This window comes from Miniopterus schreibersii, assembly GCF_964146895.1.
Source record: "Miniopterus schreibersii genome assembly, chromosome: 18".
NCBI lineage: Eukaryota > Metazoa > Chordata > Mammalia > Chiroptera > Miniopteridae > Miniopterus > Miniopterus schreibersii.
The window spans coordinates 5,269,406-5,290,235 of record NC_138121.1 but is presented as its reverse complement, the minus strand read 5'-3'; the positions used below and the strand labels follow the sequence as shown (position 1 = coordinate 5,290,235).

At 53.3% G+C, this 20,830-nt stretch overlaps 2 protein-coding genes across 2 annotated transcripts; one reads left to right on the top strand and one right to left on the bottom strand.

Moving 5' to 3' along the window:
- Positions 1 to 145: 145 nt before the first annotated feature.
- On the bottom strand, positions 146 to 3,775 carry PGLYRP1 (peptidoglycan recognition protein 1). Its single transcript, XM_081118237.1, has 3 exons — positions 3,211 to 3,775; positions 929 to 1,050; positions 146 to 396 (listed from the first exon to the last, which is right to left on the bottom strand). The coding sequence occupies exons 1-3, from the start codon at positions 3,489 to 3,491 to the stop codon at positions 218 to 220; spliced, it is 582 nt and encodes a 193-aa protein (XP_080974363.1). The 5' UTR covers positions 3,492 to 3,775; the 3' UTR covers positions 146 to 217.
- A 13,866-nt stretch (positions 3,776 to 17,641) lies between these two features.
- Positions 17,642 to 19,574, top strand: LOC308548174 (insulin growth factor-like family member 1). The gene is made up of 4 exons (XM_081119288.1): positions 17,642 to 17,967; positions 18,506 to 18,559; positions 18,672 to 18,939; positions 19,208 to 19,574. Exons 1-4 carry the CDS (start codon positions 17,943 to 17,945, stop codon positions 19,215 to 19,217), a joined length of 357 nt encoding a protein of 118 aa, XP_080975414.1. The 5' UTR covers positions 17,642 to 17,942; the 3' UTR covers positions 19,218 to 19,574.
- Positions 19,575 to 20,830: the final 1,256 nt, after the last annotated feature.

The window sequence follows — 20,830 nt, the reverse complement described above, 5'->3', positions numbered from 1 at the left end:
GCTGGGATCTCTCGGGTCTTGGTTCAGGGTCTGGGCCTGGGCCTCTGGGTTCCGAGTACCAGCAAGGACAGAGTGCTGGGAGGTGGGGGGTGGGGGGCTGGCTGAGGTCTTTGTGAGAGGGAGGTGTGTTGCGGGACACAGGAGCACAGTTTGAGTTGCACCTTTATTGAAGCGGGAGGCCGTGGGCTCCTTACTGGGGGTGGAGACAGACAGGGCCTCACTCCCTGTAGTGTGGCCACTCCTGGATGATGTCGTAGAGCCGGTCCCCTGGAGAGAGGGTCTGCTGCACATCCCGGTGTCCTTTGACCTCGTAGTTGGGGATCAGAGCTTTCTGAGCCACTCCACAAGCCAGCAGACTCTTGGCCGCCCGGATGGCCCGAGGCGGGGGTGACCGCTCTGGAGGGGCAGAGGCAGGAGTTAAGTTGGGGCTCCCCCAAAGGGCAGAGGTAGTGTGGGGTAGTGGTTCTAACTGTGCACTCCCAGCTGGCCTGCTAGAATCGAGAACCCGGTCTGCCACTCCCTAGCAGAGACTCAACCCCTCTGTGTCTCAGTTTCCTCACCTGTCACAGGGCTATGGGACCGTAAGCCCACCAAATGGCACCTGGCACAGCAGGTGCTGGCCATCAGGATTATGGCTGATTCTCCTCTGTCCGCAGGCCTAAGGTCCGATCCCCCCAGTGCTATGATGAAGCACTTCTTCGGTGCCATGGACTGGCCTAAGGACTTTAATACAGAGTAACTAACCCTCATCCGAACCAGGTGGTTGAAAATGGTCATTATCCAAAAAGGAGGAAATAAGGCTCAGAAAAGCAGAGTCACTTGTCCAAGGTCACAGAGCTTGTGGGTGGCAGAGCCTCTATACACCATGCTGTGACACCCCCCAGGCCCATGTCAGCCCCCGATCCTGACTGGCTGGACAGTCACTCACCCATGTAGTTGCCCATGAAGGTGATACCGATAGACATGGCGTTCCAGCTGCGACCTGTGTGGTCACCTTTGGTTTTCCAGCCCCGGCCCTCATACACGAGCCCGTCTTCTCCGATCAGAAAGCTGTGGGGGGGGGGGGGGTGAAGGAGGTTGATGAATGACGGAGGGCTTCCTGGGAGAGGACTCCCTCCTCCTCCACTTGCCTTGCCCCTGTTCCTGCCACTCACACACAATTTCCCCCCCATGCTCCTCATCCCCAATGCAAGTGGCCCCTAAAATGCCAAGCACAACCCTGTGCACCTTCTTTAATCCTCATAGTAACCGGAGTCACTACTGCATCCATTCTGTAGATAATCAGAGAGGTAGAGACACCTGCTCATGGTCACACAGCCAGTCAGGGGCAGAGGCAGGATTTTCACCCAGGTGCTCGTGATTCCCACCCCCAGGATCTGATTCCTTGCTCTCTCCTGCCTCCCTGGGGGATGTGTCAAGCTCTGAATCTGCTGAGTCCTCACATGCAGTCCTCTGAGGCAGGCCTGTTGTCATCCCTGCTTGGAGCTGAGGAAACAGACTTAGAAAGAGGAGTGATTTGGCCCAGGCCATGCCCCAGAGGTCCTGCCTCAGAAACCTCCACTAAGAAGTTCTAATGCCCTCACCAGCCTGCTTCCTGCTTCCTGTTGCCTGCTGTGGGTCCACTCAGGCCTTAGGATCAGGGACTGAAGGGCTGGGGCCACAACCAGACACAGACCCTGGAGTCCCAGCATCTGCCTCTGAGGTTTCCAATCTGGCAGGTCCTTAACTCACTCAACACATATTGCCTGAGCGAGCCTGACCGGCACGTTGGAATTAACTAGGTCAGCGTCTTGGGAGAAGCAGCATCTGCCCCTCAGCCCTGTGGCCCACAGGTCGCCAGCAATGCACAGCATGTTGGAACTTCCGGGTCTCAGGTCCTGGGTCTGCCACTTAGCAAGCCAGACTCTCAGAACCTGGCTCTGAAAGACCGGAAATATCACAGTGACCCTCAGGACTGGGACAGTGACGGCCCTGCTGTGTCCCCAGCACCTGGCACAGGCCACTGGTGCTCCTTGTTATTGTTGAATGGATGCATCTAAATTCACCACCTCCACCGCCAGCGGGGTGCAATCGGGAGCCCCAGTTCACAGGTGAAGAACTGAGGCCCTGAGAGCGTCACGCGGCAGGAAGGAGGATTCAGGACGTTTGAGTCAGATGCTGAACCCTCAGACCTGAGAAGGCCACTTCACTGGGCCTGCTTTCCTGTGCGGTGGCTAAGGCCAGAGGCCACGGAGCCAGGCTCTGGTCCGCATTACTCCGCGGGACGCAGAGAACTGGAACAACTGGCAGCAAAACCTTGGCGTTGAACCTTTGAATTGTAAACACTTGAGCTGGAAGAGCCAGGGGGGCTTCTTGAGTTCTCCAAGTGAGGTGCCCAGATCCCCCCCGAAGCCCCCTAAGGGTGGGACCTGGGAACTTGCATTTCTGTAAGGTGATCAGTGCCCACCAAGAGCTGAGATGCCAGAGGGCTCAGGTGTTCTCCTGTGCTGGACCCCAGCCTGTTACCCTGGAAAGGGAGCTGGTGGGCATGGGCCCCAGAGGCAGGCCCCCCATCCCAGAGCCACCTCTGAGCCACCATAACAGGAAGCCGGTCCCTCACCCTGCCCTTCTGAAGGAGCCCATGTGGGTCTGGTTTCAGCTTCCGAAGTCACCCTCAATAATTCGCTTCTATCACCATCTGAAATCGTTGTGCTGACTTTTTTCTCTCTACTGGCCTTAAAATCCAGTCCGGCTAGATTTCCCATCGCTCAAGGCTGTGTCCCTGTCCCAGCATTCGGCCCGTGGCCTGGCACGTAGCAGGTGCCTAATGGCAATAGCCCAGGGATTTGGGGCTCCCACTACATGCCAGGCGGTGTCCTAAGTGCTTGGCGTGGGGGTAAAGGATCACGCGGACCGCAGTCCCACCAGCCGCAGAGGAGGGAGCCGAGACAGGGCGAAGCCTGTTCATGAGCAGAGCTGGGGACTGGAGCCAGCCTGGTCGCCTGCCTCCTGACAGAGGCACCCGACGCACTGTGCGTGTTGGCAGAGTCTGGCCCTTCCTGCAGGGAGCAGAACTTGGACTCCAGCCCTCCCCCCTCCTCACAGCTTCCACCTGCCGCCCCCTCAGGCCCAGCCCCATGGTGACTCCGGGGAGAACCCAGGAAGACGCTGCGCCCCAGGAAGCTGCTCGGGGTGTCAGGCAGGCGGCCCGGGGCCCAGTCTCGCACTTACTTGTAGCCCACGTCACAGAAGCCCAGGGTCTGCTTGTGGTAGTGCTGCACGTTCTGGGCCTGCTGCTGGCACAGGGCCGGGGTGTCGCAGGGGCTGCCTGCCGTGTGCGACACCACCACGTAGCGCACCGGCACCTTCAGTTCCTGGCTGCACTCGGATGCCTGGGCCTTCCACTCTTTGCGGGGCACGATGGGGCCGCAGCAGGCCACGTCTTCTTTGGCCTCTCCGAGTTCCAGCAGGGCCAGGAGGGCCCAGGCCAGCAGCCAGCGGGGCGGGGACATGGTGACCGGGCACGCAGGGTCGGCAAGGAGCGCGGGCTGGCGGGGCCTGTCTTTATGCGCTGGGCTGGGGGGGGGGAGCCTTTCTTCACACCCTGGCAGGACTTTCCCTGCAGGTTACATGTGACCCCAGACTCTGCTTCCTTCTGTGGCTAGACTGCAACAGGATGCGTGTGGTCGGGGCTGAGGGAAGCGAGGAAGGGGAACCCATGAGAAGGCCCAAGGGCCCCTCACCCAGCTGAGAGCGAGGGCAGGGAGAGGCTCACAGGCCCCGGGGCGCTTTGCTCTGTGGTTTCTGGAAGGCTCGGGTCTGGATCCTTGCCCCGCTTTGTCTCTCACCTCAGTGGGGACATTGAACACCTCACCGGGAACTTCACACCAGAGAGAGGCTCGGCCTGGCCTCTTCTTCCAGCAGGGACTGCAGCGGGCTGCCATTTTTTAGACACTTCTCCCAGGCCCAAGCCTGAGGTCATTGACCCCTTTCAGCAACCAAGAGTTGAGAATTGAGAAGCCCATTTCACAGTTGAGTTAACTGAGGCTGGGCGGAGGGAAGTCATGTTGCTGAGACACGATGGCCCAGAGCCAGGCTGCCTGCATTTAAATTCTGGCCACATCCCAGTGCATGGGCTCAGGCAAGTGACCTAACTTTTCTGTGCCTCAGTTTTCCCCACCTGCAAAATGGGAATGGTGTTTAATAATAGGGTTCATGTGGGATTAAATGGGTTGACAGGGTTGAGCCCTCAGAAGGTGCTGACTTATAGCACCACGTAAGCACCACAGGGACTCAAATTCAAATCTGCTCTTGGTAGTAAGCAACATGCTCTACGTGGGTGCCACTAGCAGCTCCATTCTGCACAGGACGGGGGGTGAGGTCCAGAGAGGAACAGTCGTTTGCCCAGTGCCACTCAGTGGCTTGGGATCACCTGTTGGGACAGAGGCTTTCCTGGGGCCCCTGCTCCAGCTGGGCCCCCCTCTCCCACTCCCTGCTAGAGCACACAGCGAGGTCAGAGCAGAACCCCTGCTTTGCTCTCCTCCTTTCCTGTTGCTTTAGTGCATTAAAAAAAAAATGACAAAAGCATTGGGGCACTGGGTGAGAGGTGAAGGGACAAGGAAGCACAAATGGTAGTTACAAAATAGTCACGGGGATGTCAGCATAGGAAATATAAGCAATAATACTGTGATAACTATGGATGGTGTCAGGTGAGGGCACTGGAAATATTGAGGGGAACACTATGCAAAGTATATGATTGTCTAACCCCTAAGCTGTACCCCTGAAACCAATACACAAAGCACTATGAAATTTTTAAAAAAATGACAGAAGTAACACATGCTAGCTGTAACAAGTCGAATTGATACAAAATGTTGATCACCTGTGTCCCACTGCCTCCACCTCCCCTCACCTGAGGTCACCAACGAGAACAGTGTGGTGTTTTCTTCCACCATATTTTCCATGCTCAGGTAGATCATGCTTATACCCACAGTGTCATCGAATGGCGCACAGGGCGTCTCTAATTTTTTCATGAATTATTTCATCATATGCTCCCAGCGTGGTTGTGAGAAAGATGTTATTATTAACCCCCATTTACAGCCGAGGAAACAAGCCCAGAGGGGTTGTCTCTCTTCAGGTAAGGGAATGCCAGGGTTTAGCCACAGGCCTCCTAGCTTCAGAGAGTAACTTCTAAACCATACTTTCCACTACCTACAAACACATAGAAAGCCATATTAAAATATCAAAACCATGCATGTCACTTTGCCTTTTGTCACCTAATATTTCCTGTGCATCTCTTCAGGTCAATACATCTAATTTATTCTTTATAATGGTTGCATAATACGGTCCAGGTTTACCATTTTGACAATCTTTTTAAAGTTTTCCAGTTTTTCCCCCCCGCAATGTTGCACAAAAGCTTACCAGACATACAGTCCTGCACACCGAAACAACTGCACATTATAAATATAGACTCTGGGTCAAAGACTATACATATTTAATAACTATTACTCGATTGTTTTTCCCCAAAGGCTGTCAACAATTCATATTTCCACCAGTAATGTAATGGAGCCCTCACTGGCCCCAGAAGTAGGTGTTATCACCCCTTAAATGTATGGGCATAGAGTGATATCTCTGTAACTTTAATTGGCATTTTTATGACCACTCAGGAGAATGAGCATTTTTCTACATTTTTTGTCCATTTGGATTTGTCTTCTGTCAGTTGCCTGTTCCTCTCCATTGCCCATTTTTTAAATAAATTGGGGTGCTTGTGCCCTGTTATCAGTTTGAAAGATGAAGAAGGGAATGCCATAACCGGTGCTGCTGGGTGTGGGGCATGTATGTTTTGTGTCTCAGTTCTTTTTAAAAGCATTAAGGAATAATGTTCATACAGAAAAGTGTGCAAATGTACTTTTTATAGAGTTAATAGAACACATTTGTAGAGTTAATAGAGTTAACGGAGTGGAGAGCTCTGTTAATTTTCACACCGTGTACCCAGAACCTAGAGCTACATTTAAAATAATAATAGATGTTGCCAAATACCATTTCAAAAAAGTTTCAGTATTTCTTTTTCCCAGCCATGTGACCAGTCTTTCAATGCTTTACCACCCCAGGGAATGGTATCTCATTAGTGTTTTATTTGCATTTCCTTGAACATCAGAGAGTTGATAATTTTTAAAACATATTTATGACTGCACCCATCTTCTGCAAACTGTCGGTTTCTTTCCCAGTCACTTCCCATTGGGTGTTGACTCTGGGGGCTATTAGCTGGGTCTCCTTAATGTGCTACAAACCTTTTTCTCAAGTCTATTTTTAAAAATCTATTTTTTTCTTTTATAGTTTCTGGGTTTCCTATAATGCCTTAAGAAGATCTTTCCACACCAAGATTATAAATCTTTGTCTATTTTAAAAAATATATTGTTTTGTTTTTGCTGTATTTTACTTTTAGACCTTTCCCTTGGCTAGCATTTATCACTGCGTATGGCATGAGGTAGGGATCTAACTTTGTTTCCGGATGGCTGACCATTTGTCCCAGCACCATTTATTAAATAGTTAGACCTGGTTTTAAATTTTAGCTCTGCCACTTATTAGCTGGATGACCTTGGGCAATTGGGCCGCATTTTACATAATCAACCGCTTCCTTCTCGAAATACTTCCCTGGGCCTCTGTGTCATGAGACTGTCTTGATTTTCCTTCCGCTTCTCTGGCTGGCCTTTTGCTCTCCCTTTCAGGCTCCTTCTTCCCTGTTTGTTACACTTTTTCTGCCAGGTGGCCTTACTCAGGTAATGGCTTTAGCCACCACTGAAATGCAGATAACTTCCAGGTTTTTATGTCCAGCTGAGAACTTTCTTTCTTTTTTAAAAATATGTCTTTATTGATTTCAGAGAGAGGAAGGGAGAGGGAGAAGGAGAGATAGAAACATCAATGATGAGAGAGTCACTGATCGGCTGTCCCCTGCACGCCCCCTGCTGGGGATCGAGCCCATAACTCAGGCATGTGCCCTGACCGGGAATCGAACCCCCATCTCCTGGGTCATGGGTGGACGCTCGACCACTGAGTCATGCCGGCTGGGCCAGCTGAGAACTTTCAACTGAATTCTGGGTCTGCGTGTCCACCCTCCTACTTGACATCTCCATTTGGATATCCCACAGGCACTTCGAATGCAAGATTCCCCGAAGTGAGCCCTCGCCCAGGAGTCCCTGTCTCAGGGACTGATATGGTCATCTTCTGGGTACAAAAGCCAGACATCTGAGCACCATCCTTGACCAGCCTCTGTTCTCTCCCCTCTTATTTCCTGCACCCAAAACGACGCCCAGCACATAGCAGGTGCTCAATAAATACCAAATGATTGAATGACTACTCAGTTCACCCCTAAGTCACATTGCCGTCACCTCCTAAATAGCTTACAAATCAGACTTCTTTCGTCCATTTCCACGGTCTTCACCCTGGTCCTGTCACCATCTCCTGGCATCTGGAGTTTGCTCCCACCTACTCAGTGACCTCCCAGCAAGCACTCTGGACCCTGTGAGGCCAAAGCTCAGATCTGATCAGGGCTTTCCTGAAGGTCACCTTCAAAAATGAGTCCCATTTTCCTTCGGCCTCTCATGACTCTCGGGATGGGGCCCACGCTCCTCACCATGGCTCCCGGCACTGGCTGCCTTCACCCGCCTCACTGTGCTCCCTGTCCCTGGGACACCAGCCGCCCTGCCCTTCTTGCTGCCCTGGGAGATGCGTGGACCACCCCGCCCCTGAGGCAACTTTGTATGCACTGTGCACAACTTTTAAATAGAGGAAACTTGCAAAATTCAGGAACTTTGTACCTTTGTCTTACAATTACAAAACACTCAGCTGGCCTTTTGTAAATATTTGCACATCAGATTTCTTAATGAGTCTAAGAATATAATTATTAGGCAGAGGAGTGAAATCTTCCCTTGTTAGAATTTTATTTAGTCTGTATCTTGTCAGCCTGCAAGTGCAACATGCCCTTGTGAGCATTTGTTGAAATGTTAATCAATGGGTAATCAGTCTATTGCCTTTAATCTTGGGATTTTCTAATAGGAACTACATTAGATTTACTTCCTGCATGCTTTAGGAGGTTAAATTTTTAAATATTTAACTCATCTACTGCCTTTATTTGGTCTTGTTATAATTTATCTGTGGATGGGAATCCCAGGGATACAAGGACTGGCTGTATATTTATTGAAAAAAATCTGCACATAAGTGGACACCCCACAGTTTGAACCCCTTTTGTTCAAGAGTCAACTCTCTCTCTCTCCTTTGTTTAGTCCTGGTTTACTGACACCCAGGCTGCCAAGTGGGCTTATGTCTCACTGGGTGGTGGGTCAGCGCTGGTCTGTTTCTCTTGTGCTGTGTCTACCACACCTACATTTCTCCCAGTGCCTCCCACACTATTCCTGCTAATTATGTTCAGGCCAGGGGCAACTTTATGGGCATAACTTCTCGATTTTTCTGTCCTTTAAAAACAGTTGAGGTTCTGCCAACAACCTGTATTAGTATCTCTCACAAAATATACTATGTCCAGGGGATGGTAGTGGGACTTGGGTTAATAAAGAACCAAGATTACCTAATGACTGAGAGGATTTGGGGTGAAGTCTCCAAGGCCATCATCTGTCTGTGTTCCTTACCTTGTATTCCTATGTCCCTCTGGGAGGAGGGAGTTGGAACCTCTCTTTACACAGACCAGGTGATGGGGAGAGTGCAGGTTACCTGGCTCTGTGCACAATGTGGCCACTTCAGAGAAGTGTCCCCAGGAAATGGAACACTCAGTCATCCCAGCATCCACATGTGGTAGATCCTTTACTACAGTCTAGTATCTAATCAGAAATTCTCCATTCAAAATTTTTATTCTCTTTTTTTAATGTCTTTATTGATTTCAGAGAGAGGAAGGGAAAGGGAGAGAGAAACATCAATGATGAGAATCATTGATCGGCTGCCTCCTGCACGCCCCCTACTGGGGATGGAGCCCGCAACCCAGGCATGTGCCCTGACGGGGAATCGAACCCCGATCTCCTGGATCCTAGGTCGATGCTCAACCGCTGAGCCACGCCAGCTGGGCTCCATTCAAATTTGAAGGCTGAATTACCCTTGTATTGGGGTTGCTTCTGTATTTTGTGTGCTGAATAGTTTCCACTTACATTATTTTACTAAAAAAAATGTAAAGTTGCCAGTTCGGAGGTGTTGTTACAGGTCATTTCTGGAGTCCTGCATGGAGCCTGCAGCCCGGCCATGACATTGCTCAGAATCCCGCCGCCCCAATACTAGAGCCCCTTCTATTTCCAGCAGTTTCAGTCCTTCCTTTTCACTGAAACTCTTGCTAGTGCTCAGAGCATTTGAAGCAGGAAGGGATCCAGCCTGGCCACCCGGGTGTGGCCTGTAGGGAACAGCTTTTGATGTGGTGGAGACCAGCCTTCAGGCTTGAGGCCCACAGGTGGGGCGGAGGGCACCGTTCCGCCCAATGACACACTGGGGGGGGCCCTCCGACACAGGGGCCGCCCCTCCTGGGCCGCATCCCACATACCTGACATTCTTTATGGAAGCAGGAAGTTCCACCAAATTTCTCCGCTTTCCTGGAAGGAGATCCCTGAGGCCAGGTGGAAATAACAGCGACGACGACGCGGGGAGAAAGTCCAGGCTCGGGAGCACCTGGTGGTAAAGGGGGGGCCGCGACCTTACAGAACAGCAGCGTCTGGGCGGTTTCAGTTTTCAGAGTCAGGGGTCTCCCGGCAGCACGGGGCGCTGTGCGAAAGTCTCCCCTGGGGTAGGTCCCTGGGGCCAACTGGGTCCCACAGCTTGTTCTTTCCAGAGGTGCCGAGCCTGGGACAGATGACTCACTAGGAAAAAGAGATGTTACATAACTGTGTCTGCAGTGGGGCGTCACGCCAGGGTCTTCCTGAGAAAACTGGGCAGAGAGGATACAGCCAGTGAGGCTTCCAGTCGCTGCTTACTTGCCATGAGGCCCTGAGCGTCCTTGGCAGTGGGAACGGCTGACTCACCACATGGTGGTGACCAAGGCAGCCCTGGTCCCTGTCCCCATGGGGCTCTAGGTCCAGCAGAGATGCCAGACTCCTCTCAGACAGACAACCCAGAATGGGCAGCACAGGGATGGGGGTGTAGAGCCAGCTCGTTGGGGATTGTTAATACGGGCTTTTAGTTTCTTTTTTCTTTTTGTAAGCCTCACCTGAGGATATTTTTTCCATTGCTTTTCAGAGAGAGTGGAAGAGAGAGCGAGAGAGATACCGATGTGAGAGAGACACATGGATTGGTTGCCTCCTGCTCTCGCACTGGCCAGGCCGGGGATGGAGCCTGCAACCGAGGTACAGGCCCTCGGCCAGAATCGAACCCAGGACCCTTCAGCCCATGGGCTGACGGGCTCTAACCACTGAGCGAAAACGGCCAGATCTGGCCTTTTAGTTTCCTACCATACAGGTGCCAGCCCAGGGCTGCGAGGGATGACAGAACGACACTCAGGCACCAAGGGATATGTGGTAATGCTTGTCTTCCAGCCAAGGCACAGAAGCAGGGCTACCCCGAGGGGAAGGGCCCGGTTCATGAGAAGCAGGCATGGGCAGGTATGAAGTGGGATGCTGACTTTGGCTTCTTTTTTGGTTTGTTTTGTTCTACACTAGGACCTGGCGCCAGGGTTAGGTCCCTGTAGGTGGCCTGGGTAGGGGGTTTGCCTTCTATTGTGCCACCAAGGGGTGGGCTCAAAGCTGTCAGTCTCGTTAGTAACAGGAAGAATCAGACCTTCCTCTCACACAGGGAGATGAACAGCGCTTGTAAATCACCTATTTGACCCTTTGAGAAAGTGTAGATTCGAACCCAGGACTGTCTGACCCCAAACCCTCATCGCTGTTGAGTCAGGGACTCACAGTGTCCAGGGACCGGCCTTCGGTGCCCATTTCACCAGCACAGCCTCCGAGCCCCCCTCCCTGCCCTGCTCCCCTCCATTTTCCACCCAAGTTCTGACTCAGCCACCTACAGAGACCAGGATCCAAGCCCAGGAGGGTGGGCTGGGCTCCTCCTCGCCGACGCCAACCCCAAGCTGCCCCAGGGAACCTGTTTCTCTCTGGGTCTGGCTGGTGCCCAAGCCAACCTTCCCTTTCCCTTTCCTCTCGTTTTGGTAGAGACGCCGAGCTGGGTGCAGTGCCGGCCTCTGCTGATCCCCCCAGGAAGCACCTGGATGGAGGACACGAGAGCCAAACCCGTTTTTTTTAGAAGACGTGATAGGACAGTTAAATCTGGCAAGTCTGTGCCCGGAGCCTTTCCAGTCCATGTTTACTATCTGAAAATGACTCACTAAGAAAATGGATACTGTGTCATTTTGTCACTTACACACAGTTCAAAAACAAGTCCAGTGTACACTATTCTACTTTCAATAAACTCTATTTTAACTTTTAAGGTATCCGTTTTGACAAACTCATTGGCTTTAGGACCTGAAAGAGTCACGATTCAGTTTGGAGAATAGTCCCCCTACCCGGCAGCCGCCAGAGGGGGCCTGAGGAGCAGGGGGGGAGCGTGGACACCCCCCCTCCCCCCCGGAGAGTGCAGAGATTTAGGACTCTGGTATTGCACGATTATTTCTACTTTCGGGCCTCCTCCCTCATCTCCGGCCTCCTCTCTCAACCCTCCTGTCACTCTCTCCCCGGAGACAGACACTGGGATCTTCCACAGACTCAAATCTCACCACTTTATCCTGTTTAGCACCCATGTCCAGAATCCTCATCAAGGCCCACAGGTTGGCTGACCCCCCCCTGCCCTCTGCCCTCCCAGGGCTGAACCCCACTGAAATAGTCACAGTTTTGCGCATTCTTAAAATCACAGCTCAGATGTCCCCTCCTCCAGGAAGCCACCCTTGATGCCCTTAGTTCTCCTTCCCAGCCCTCCCCACTCTGGGTCATTATATCTGGGGTGGTCTGTGTCCCCCACTGGACGTGAGAACCAGAAGGACAGAGCCTGGGACTAAGTCACCACTGGGTCCCCAGCATCAACGAGCACAGGGCCGATGACAGAGCAGGTTCTCAGGGAATACTGAATGAGCGAATGAAGGGGCAGGTGAGTAAACGAAAGCTGTGTCCAGGGTGTATCTAACTCGGCACGTCTGTCCTGACGTGGCCGCTTTCTGAGAATCGGTGCCTGGAGCTCAAGCCTCTCCTCCCCCAGGCAGCCTCCCTGCCTCCCGCGTGCTCGTGCTCGGCCGGAGCCTGGCGCTCAGACGCTCGGAAGGCCTGGGGGCCCCTCTGTGCAGAAGCTCCCTGCCAGCCTCCCCTTCCGTCCCCACCCGGCACACGTGGGACCCAGCCCAGGCCGGACACGCAGGGTGCCAACATGCAGCCCGGCCTGGAGCGAGCCGGCTGGGCCGGCGCACACAGCCTTTTTTCACTACTGATTTTCATTACTGATATAACACTTGGTTGCACCTACTAGAGAAAAACAGATTATTGCATCACTGTGCAACTGACACATAGTTTCAAAAGAAAGTGAAAGGCGTATAGGCGATAAAGTGCACTGTCAGCGCCTCCTCCCTCCCGGCCCCACGTGGCTTCTCCGGGCGACCAGCCTCGCCCCTGCCCTGGGCCAGGCATATTCCAGCTCAAAGGCGTATTCCTGTGGAGGAGACAAGTGAAACCTCCCATGTGTCCTGCCGTCATAACTCTTACAGGGTCGTGATCTGGAGAGTCTTTGGACATTTTTGTCCAGAATGTCAATGAAACAAGCAAGTGTGATAATGACGTTGTCCGTTTCGATCACTCCGGAAGCCGGCCACTGCCTGCCAAGGGCCCAGCCCCGCTTCTGCGCTCTCATTCATCGCCTCCTCTCCTCCCCCTGCCCCCCCAGGAACCCAAGGAAAACTGACTTTCGCAGGACAGTCTCAGCGTGAGCTAGAGCCTGCGACAGCGCCTGGGACGTACAGCGGCCTGTCCCCGAATAAATGAGGCCTCGGACAAAATGGAAGTAGGCAGAGTGTCCTTTTGGCATTTGAGCGACCCCAGAAACCTGGCAAGTTTCTCATTTTGTCCACTTATTCAAAATAGAATTTCCGAATCTATAAATAAAAGGTCGCCGACTATCGACTATGGCAGTCCCTGTCGCCTGAATCACACCTCGGGTGGTGGGCTGAGCAGGGACTGTGCCCTGGCCCGGGGTGGGAGTGGGAGCTGGGACAGCGCCTTGACCTGCTCCCTCGGGACAGTGTGAAACTTACGAAGAACACGGGGAAAGTCGGGGGCTTGCGGGGTCAGGCGGTAAGGCACCGTCGGCTCTTGCAATCTGGGACAGTGGGACGGCCCCAAGGGGTGCCCTGTGCCCTCCTCTGCTCAGGTGGCTCTGTCACTGGGGTGAGAGGGTGCTGGCCCCTCGGGATGCACTAACTGCCGCTTTGCCCACTGCTTTCTGGTTGCTTTGTGCTCCATTCTTTCTTCTTCTGCCCTCTTTTCTTCTGGTTTGGTGACTTTTTTAGTGTTATGCTTAGATTTCACTCTCATTACCTTTTACGCACCTACTGTAGGTTTTGTTTCGAGGTTACCGTGAGGCTCACATTTATCAGCCTGCATGTACACGGGTCGACTTAAGTAGGTAGCAAGTTAAGTTTGAACACATTCTAAAGTCACATTTTTACTCCCCCACCATGTTTTACATTTTTGGTGGTTCTTTTTTTTATTTGTGAGTGTGTGTATTTCCTAACGTTGTGCCCATGGGAGGAGGTGAATTTAGGGTCCTTCTGTGTCACCATCTTTTTTTTTTTTTTTAAATATCTTTATTGATTTCAGAGAGAGGAAAGGAGAGGGAGAGAGACAGAAACATCAATGATGAGTCATTGATCCGCTGCCTCCTGCACGCCCCAACTGGGGATCGCCCCGGGCATGTGCCCTGACCGGAAATCGAACCCTGATCGCCTGGATCCTAGGTCAACGCTCAACCTCTGAGTCACGCCCGGCCGGGCTGTGTCACCATCTTGAGTCACTCTTCTCAGTCATTTTTAAAAGGGAAATTTAAATCAGAACTACTAGGACCTACAACGTTGCATTCACTAGAATGATGGTAATTCTTAAAATAGAAAAAAGGGGTTGGTAAAGGTGTGGAGAAATTGCAAACATCATGCTTTACTAGTGTGAATGTAAAATGGTACAACTTCTGTGGACAACTGTGTTTTCCTTCAGAAGTTAAATATAAAATTAGCATGTGAACAAGCAGCTCTGCTCCTGGGTATAGAACTTAAGAAACTGAAACAGTTGTTCAAAAATCACTTGTACGCAAATATTCATTGTAGCATTAGTCACAAGAGTCAAAATGTAGAAACATCACAAACATCCATCAGTTAAGAAATGGTTAAAATGAATGTGGTATATCCATATAATGCAATATTTTTTCTCATAAGAAATGAAGTACTGATCCATGCTACGACATGGATGAATCTCGGGAACACTGTGATCAGCGAAAGAAGCGAGACACAGGGCATATATTGTACCTTTCTATCTGGAAAATCCAAAATAGGCAGATACATGGAGACCGAAAGCAGGTTAGTGGTTCCTAGGGACTGAAAAGCGGGTTGCTCAATGAGTGCGGGGTTTTCTTTCAGCACGATGAAAATATTCTGGTGACGGTCACACAACATCTTGAATGTGCTGAATGCCACTAAATGTACAGCGGGTAAATGGTAAGCTTTACGGTACGTGTGTTTTAGCGCACATATGAAAATGGGGAGTGAAATGGTTCCAATGCCGCGCCCGTGTCCGGAGAGCAGCAGGAACTGTCCACGCCGCTGGTGCTGACCACCTTGGTCTGCTTCGTGATTTGTTGCTGGAATGTTACTTTCCCTGAGTACCTTCACTTTACAGTGTGACTCTGATCCCCACCTGCTAGTGCAGAGTGGAGGCTGGTCTGGTTCAACTCGATCTAAATCCCTTTCCCAGAGGGCCTTGCAGCTGGAATGACTTTGTTCGTGCATTCGTTCGTGTCCCTGGGCAGCGCACCAAAGCAGGCATCAGATGTTTTCCCAGCCCCAACCGCGAGTCTAGGCAATAGCTCTGCGATGCCAAAGGCTGCCGCGGCTGCAGGGTGTTATCCAAATCTCTGAGTCACATCAATAGTGCCATTCCGGGGGCCACAGCCTAGAGCCTGCTCCTCCGGCCCCTCTTATGACAAGTAGGCTCTCAATTCACTGTTTTACTGCGAGGGTCCAACTAGGGCTGGGGTGGGGCCAGACCGTCCATTCTTCCATCCATTTTTTGGTCACCAGAAGTCCCTTCACAGGGAGAGGGGACAGTTACTAAAACCCTGATGACGCAGTTGGAGCAAAGAAGTGACACAGCTCCCTCATCAATCAGAAGAGGAGGAGCTTCTGTCCCTGGGGAGCCCCAGCCCCTCCTCCTGCATACCTGACATTCTTTCAATACCTGAAACCACCACATTCCTGCCTGTGCCCTGGGAAGGGAGCTCCCCGAGGCCAGATGGAAATAACACCCAGATGCGGGCTGAAGGGATATTCAATTAATTCCTGGGGATAAAGGGATGCCAAGAGAGAAGCAAGTGAAAGTAGGAAATCCCAGTGTCCTCCTGGGCTTCATATCCAAGAACCCAGCTCTGCCAGCCTCGACCAGGAGCCCTGGAAGCACCCAGCTGGGTCTGGTCCAAGGGCGTCTGTGAACGGAGCCTACCTGTCCTTCCCAGAGGGGCTGGGCCAGGGGTGCCTGGAGGCTCCTGGACTGGGGTTCAGGAGTCCTGGGTTCTGTCCCAGCCTGTGTCACTGACCAGTAGGACTGGGGAGCAGGATGAAAAAATAAAACAGATGGCTGTTTGAGGTCAGAATCTTACCCTTAACTACCCAGAGAGCCAGAAGCTTTTCTAGACATTGATAGAGGCAGAATCTCAACATCTAATGACTGCTTCAACCAAGACAGGCCCAACCCTGCCTCACAGAGGTGGACTCTCATGCAGAAGACAGAACTGTCCCCAGACTGTGTGGTCCCATGGTGGACACAAGAGGAAGGGGTCTCTGAGGGAGCTGGAGGTGGAAGTGGACAGGACTGTGTGAGAAGGCATCTCTGATGCCTTGAGAAGGGGCCTAGGAGTGTACAAACCCAAGACTCTCACCCCAAAGCCTCAGTGCTTTTGAGCTCATGGCCGTCAGTGTCCAGAGACCTCAGAAGCAGCTGTCTTCTCAACACAGCCTTCCAGATCCCTGCCCTGTCCTGATCTCCCTCCACTTTCCTGCCAGTTAGTGACTCAGCTGTGTGCTTGTATGCAGACAAAACCCCAACGTTCCCTGGGAAACATTTTCTCCCCGACCCTGCTGGCACCTCAGATTTTGGCAGAGGAAATCGGCCCGGGTCCCAGCCTGCCTGGAGCCATCCCAGATGTTCACATCTGTACCTTGGTTTCTGTCTGAAATACATGTACTTATTGGAGGAGCCTCCTCCTGGACCTGGACTCCACATGGCGGAGAGTCTGGGAAAGTGAGTTTTGGAGGTTCCCTTGAACAAGCAGAGACCTGGGAGGCAGGAACTTTTCAAATGACAGGTGTAGAGTGTCTCATGTGCCTGCAAGAGTGACAGGTCACCCTAGCCTGTTTGGCTCAGTGGTTAGAGTGTGGGCCTGCAGACTGAAGGGTCCCGGGTTCAATTCCAGCCAAGGCCACATATCTCAGTTGCAGGCTCCATCCCTGGCTCAGGTTGGGGCTCATGTGGGAGGCAACGGATCAATGTGTCTCTCTCACATCTCTCTCTCTCCCCCTTCCACTCTCTCTGAAAAGCAATGGAAAAATAATCTCGGGTGAGGATTTAAAAAAAAATAAAATAGTGACAGGTCACCCTTCCTGGGCCCCGAAGAGAACATTGTCCATACTGAAATGTGGCTGGGTGTCCCTGGGAGAGGAATTCCTGCAGGAGCTGGGGGAGGGGCTTCCAGTCCTCACCTCGTGGGATGACCTGAACTCACAAAACTGACTTCACTTCCTGACCCCAACGTGGCTCTGTCTTTTCAGGGCAAATCCCACACCCACCTCCCTCTGAACATGCCTGCTAAGGACCAAAGCCTTGGAGAATCTGCTGAAGGTGGTGGAATTTCTCTCACAGAACTTTATAGACAAGTAATACTCATAATGATTTGACCACAACAACCAGACCAAGACTCTTCTCACTTGCTCCCTCTCCCAGGCCCCCCTCCCTTCCGCCATCCCTCTCATCAATTCCATGAAATTGTGACTTTTTAATGGCCCACTCGCCCCTCTCTCACCTGTGTCTGAAACAAAGCCTGGGCCATATAAGGTGCTAAGTGGACAGGTGCTCCTCAATAAATGACACTAACGAAGTGACAGAGAAGGAGCCGGATAAGAGCACCCTGGGTGAGTGGGCCCCAGGGGTCCCCCAGGCCCTTTCCCAGGCTTCTGTTTCATGAGCTACCCCAGCACCCCCCACACACATAAATATCTCCTCCTTCCCCCAACCTTGTTAAACCTGGAATTGCCAAGTGTAAAAACTCATCTCTTTCACCTGAATACCCTGAGCTGTGGTTTAATGAGCAGGTCCTGGCCTAGGCTGTGAAGTCAGGGAGCTGGCAGCTCCCCCAAAGGATGTAAGAGGTTAGCAACGTGCAAAAGAAAGTGGGGAAAGCAGGCGGCTCAGGATGGGATGGAAACCTGTCTGATGGACTCATCTGGGAGACGGGATGGCTCCGAGACAAGTCTTGTGCCACTCTGCTTGTTGACGAGGCCATGGGGCTGGGTGAGTGGGAGGCATCTGGGGAGGGTATGGGGGGGGGATCCGTCCTCTCCTGGCTCTCAGAGGGTTCCACCGTGCCAGAGATGCCGTGTGGATCCTTCCGACCCAAGGGCCCAGCGTGTCTCTGCAGGCCTGGCCAGAAGGCAGGAGGCTCGATGACATCACCCACCTGTCAGAGATAAAAGCACTGCTGGGAACGACAGACCATCCTAGGATCCTGCAGCCGACCGAGCCATGGGTCCCCGATGCTACATCCCGGGTAAGGAGAACCCAACCCCAACTCCCTCGGAGCCCAGCTCCAACGCCAGCCACCCCCCCATCCCTACCTCAGCCTGATCCTCGGCCTCAGCGCCGGGCCTCAGCCGATCCCCATCCCCACTCTCGTCTCCATCACTTCTCTGATTCGGTTCCAAAACTGCCCAGCGCCACGCGTATCCCACTTTCCCACAAACAGTCCTCCAGACCTTACCGTGGCTCATCTCCATAGCAACCCTGGTCAGCCCCCTGGGAGCCGGGCTGCCCCTGAGCCTCCTGCCCAGGAGACACCCACATTCCCCAGAACCCTAAACCCATTTCTCCCAAGACCCTGCCAGCACCCCTCACCTTCCACAGGTCCATAATCCCAAGACACCTCAACACAGGTGACTAGATCCCACCCTGGACAGCTCCTAACCTTTCCCTGAAACTCAGTCAGGACAGACACCCCCCCTCAGCCTTTGCCCTGCCCCAGGCTGGGCTCCCCGAGGTGGACCCAAGGCTGTCCCTTCAGCCGCCCCTCCCCATCTCCTCCCCCACAGCTGTCTCCGCTGCTCTCTGCATCGCCAGCCTGCTCTGTTCACACGGAGCCCCAGGTGAGCCCAGGAGGGACAGGGACACTTGGGGGTGGGGGATGGCTCCCAGAGGGCCCCAGGCTGGGCCCCGCCTGCACTTTGGTCTGGGCTACACCAGCTCTGCCTCCTCCAGTGTCCCCCACAGGCGCAGGCACTCACCTGATGCTGTGCCAGTCACACACAACATGTGGGGACAAGTTCTATGACCCGCAGCAGCACTGTTGCTATGACGACGCTGTGGTGCCCTTGAGCAGGACCCGAAAGTGTGGAAACTGCACCTTCAGGGTCTGCTTCGAGCAGTGCTGTCCCTGGTCATTCAGACCCCAGGAGGCCTTCGTGGTGAAGGTGAAAGGCCAGGAGTGTTCCTTGGCCCCATCCTTGGGTGACAGCATTTGTTCCAGGTAAGGTCCTGTCCCCTTAACAAGAATAGGGTGTGCAGGGAGGCCGGGGAGGGTCTGGATACCCGGTCCGTCCGTGACACAACCTCCCTGCCCTGTCCTGGTTGTCCCCCCCCCGTCCCTGTCCCCCTGCTCTATCCAAACTCCCTCCCCCTTTGTCTCTCCTTTTGTTTTTATTCCTCTCACCCTCTTTGCTGCCTTCTGCGCCTCTCTTTTCCACTCCTCTGTCCATAATGTCTGTCCCTCCATTTCTGGCCTTCTCTCTCCGCAGTGTCATCTGACGGAGGGCCGGGGGCCCAGATGGCGGTGGGCTCTGCTTCGTCTGTGGGCGCGGAGCAGGGCGCTCCCGTCGGCTGGGCTCCGGGGCGGGACTCGCTGACTCAACCCGCCGGTCTCAGCCTCCTCCCCCGACGCCCTGAGTCTGTCCTGAGTCAGCCACCGGGCCCTTTCTGATTCTGGGCAATCGTGAGAGGTTGTGTTGCCAATGGGGGGAGATTGTGTTGCCGATGGGGGAGATTGTTTGCTGATGGAGAGCCGGAGGGCCCGGCCGGAGCAGTGTCCTGAATGCCACTCCCTTCGCCGCAGCCCCCTGCCCCCGCCGGTGCAAGCACAGGGCGCTTAATAAACTTTGAAACCTTACACAGTCTGTCGTGGCTCCTGCACGGTTGGGAAGGGTCATGAATGGTGGACATGGGGTCCTTTCTCTGGCTTCCAGGGGTCGCAAGATATGCCCACTTATCCCACAAATGCCAAGGGGTTCCCATGATGTGCTGCTTTCACTGAGTAACAATTCCGTCCCTGAACCAGGCTCTTGGTTCCACCTCACCGGGCATGAGACTGGGAGGGGGGCACCCACGGGGCGGGAGGGAGGGGGCTGTGCGTGATCTGAGCCCCCCCCCTCGGGCTCCCACGGTGGAGGCAGAGCCGGGCCCCCGGCCCCTGGCGGGCTGCAGGCTCGGTGCCCTCGGGTGGCTCTGAGTGTGATCCAGGGAGTGTCCGGCGCAGGGACAGAAAATTAGCCTCTCCTGCAACTCAGCCCAGGGCTGGACTCTCCACTAGTCCCCACCACCAGTGAGTTGTGCTGTGGGAGGCTGGGACTCTCACACAGGGAGAATTTACTTACCTCGAAGAAGAAAAAATTCTCAGAATAATCCAAAGAGGTGCCAGCATTTCCAGTTGTCCACTTTCACCCCAAACCGCGCGTGGAAATTGCTCCGCGAGGCCCTGGACTCTCCCAACTACAATACACGGGAGGCGACCGCAGTCACATTCGCGAAAGAGGGACCCGGGTTCAGGGAGAAGGGGTGCCCAGGACACACCATGAGGCTCGCACGGGCCCCCCAGCCTCTGGTCGAGGGACGTCCAGGACCCTGGACAGAGGTCGCAAAATGCCTTCTGTCCTCTCCAGACTAAATTGTGAAAGAAATTAAAACTCTTTTCCGTGTATTAATTTTATTTGTAAACAATCCTATGAAGACTGGACAGAAAATGCAGGGACTTCTGGGTCACTGCAGTGGGGTGTCCCCAAACGGGCCTCAGAGGAATACGCCCCCTCCCAGTACCCTCCCTGACCTTCGGGGAAATGTGGGGCTCATGGGTGTGGCTAGGCTGAGGGGCTGAAGCAGAAATGGCCTTTGATTGAAGGTTCGACCATCTCCAGGCTGTCAGGTCCCCCACCCACCACCACTGACTAGAGGGGGCCCTGAAGTAACTCTTGACTATGTTTCCCCTGAGGAGGCCAGAGCAAGAGGGGCTGTCCACTCACTTTTTCTCTATTTTGTGTTACTACGTCCAGACCTGTCCCTTTCCAGAATCCTATGCATGGAAATAAAATAAAAAGCAAAGCTCCTCCCCATTCTCGGCCCTGTCTTCCTCCCCTTAAAACCAAAGTATC

Excerpts from the sequence above, each read along its gene's own strand:
- PGLYRP1 (XM_081118237.1), bottom strand. The coding sequence starts at position 3,491 with ATGTCCCCGCCCCGCTGGCTGCTGGCCTGGGCCCTCCTGGCCCTGCTG. Across the intron at positions 1,051-3,210 it reads TTCTGTGACGTGGGCTACAA|CTTTCTGATCGGAGAAGACG; the intron begins GTAAGTGCGAGA and ends CCCCCCCCACAG. Across the intron at positions 397-928 it reads CTTCATGGGCAACTACATGG|AGCGGTCACCCCCGCCTCGG; the intron begins GTGAGTGACTGT and ends CTGCCCCTCCAG.
- LOC308548174 (XM_081119288.1), top strand. The coding sequence starts at position 17,943 with ATGGGTCCCCGATGCTACATCCCGG. Across the intron at positions 17,968-18,505 it reads TCCCCGATGCTACATCCCGG|CTGTCTCCGCTGCTCTCTGC; the intron begins GTAAGGAGAACC and ends CCTCCCCCACAG. Across the intron at positions 18,560-18,671 it reads CTGTTCACACGGAGCCCCAG|TGTCCCCCACAGGCGCAGGC; the intron begins GTGAGCCCAGGA and ends TGCCTCCTCCAG.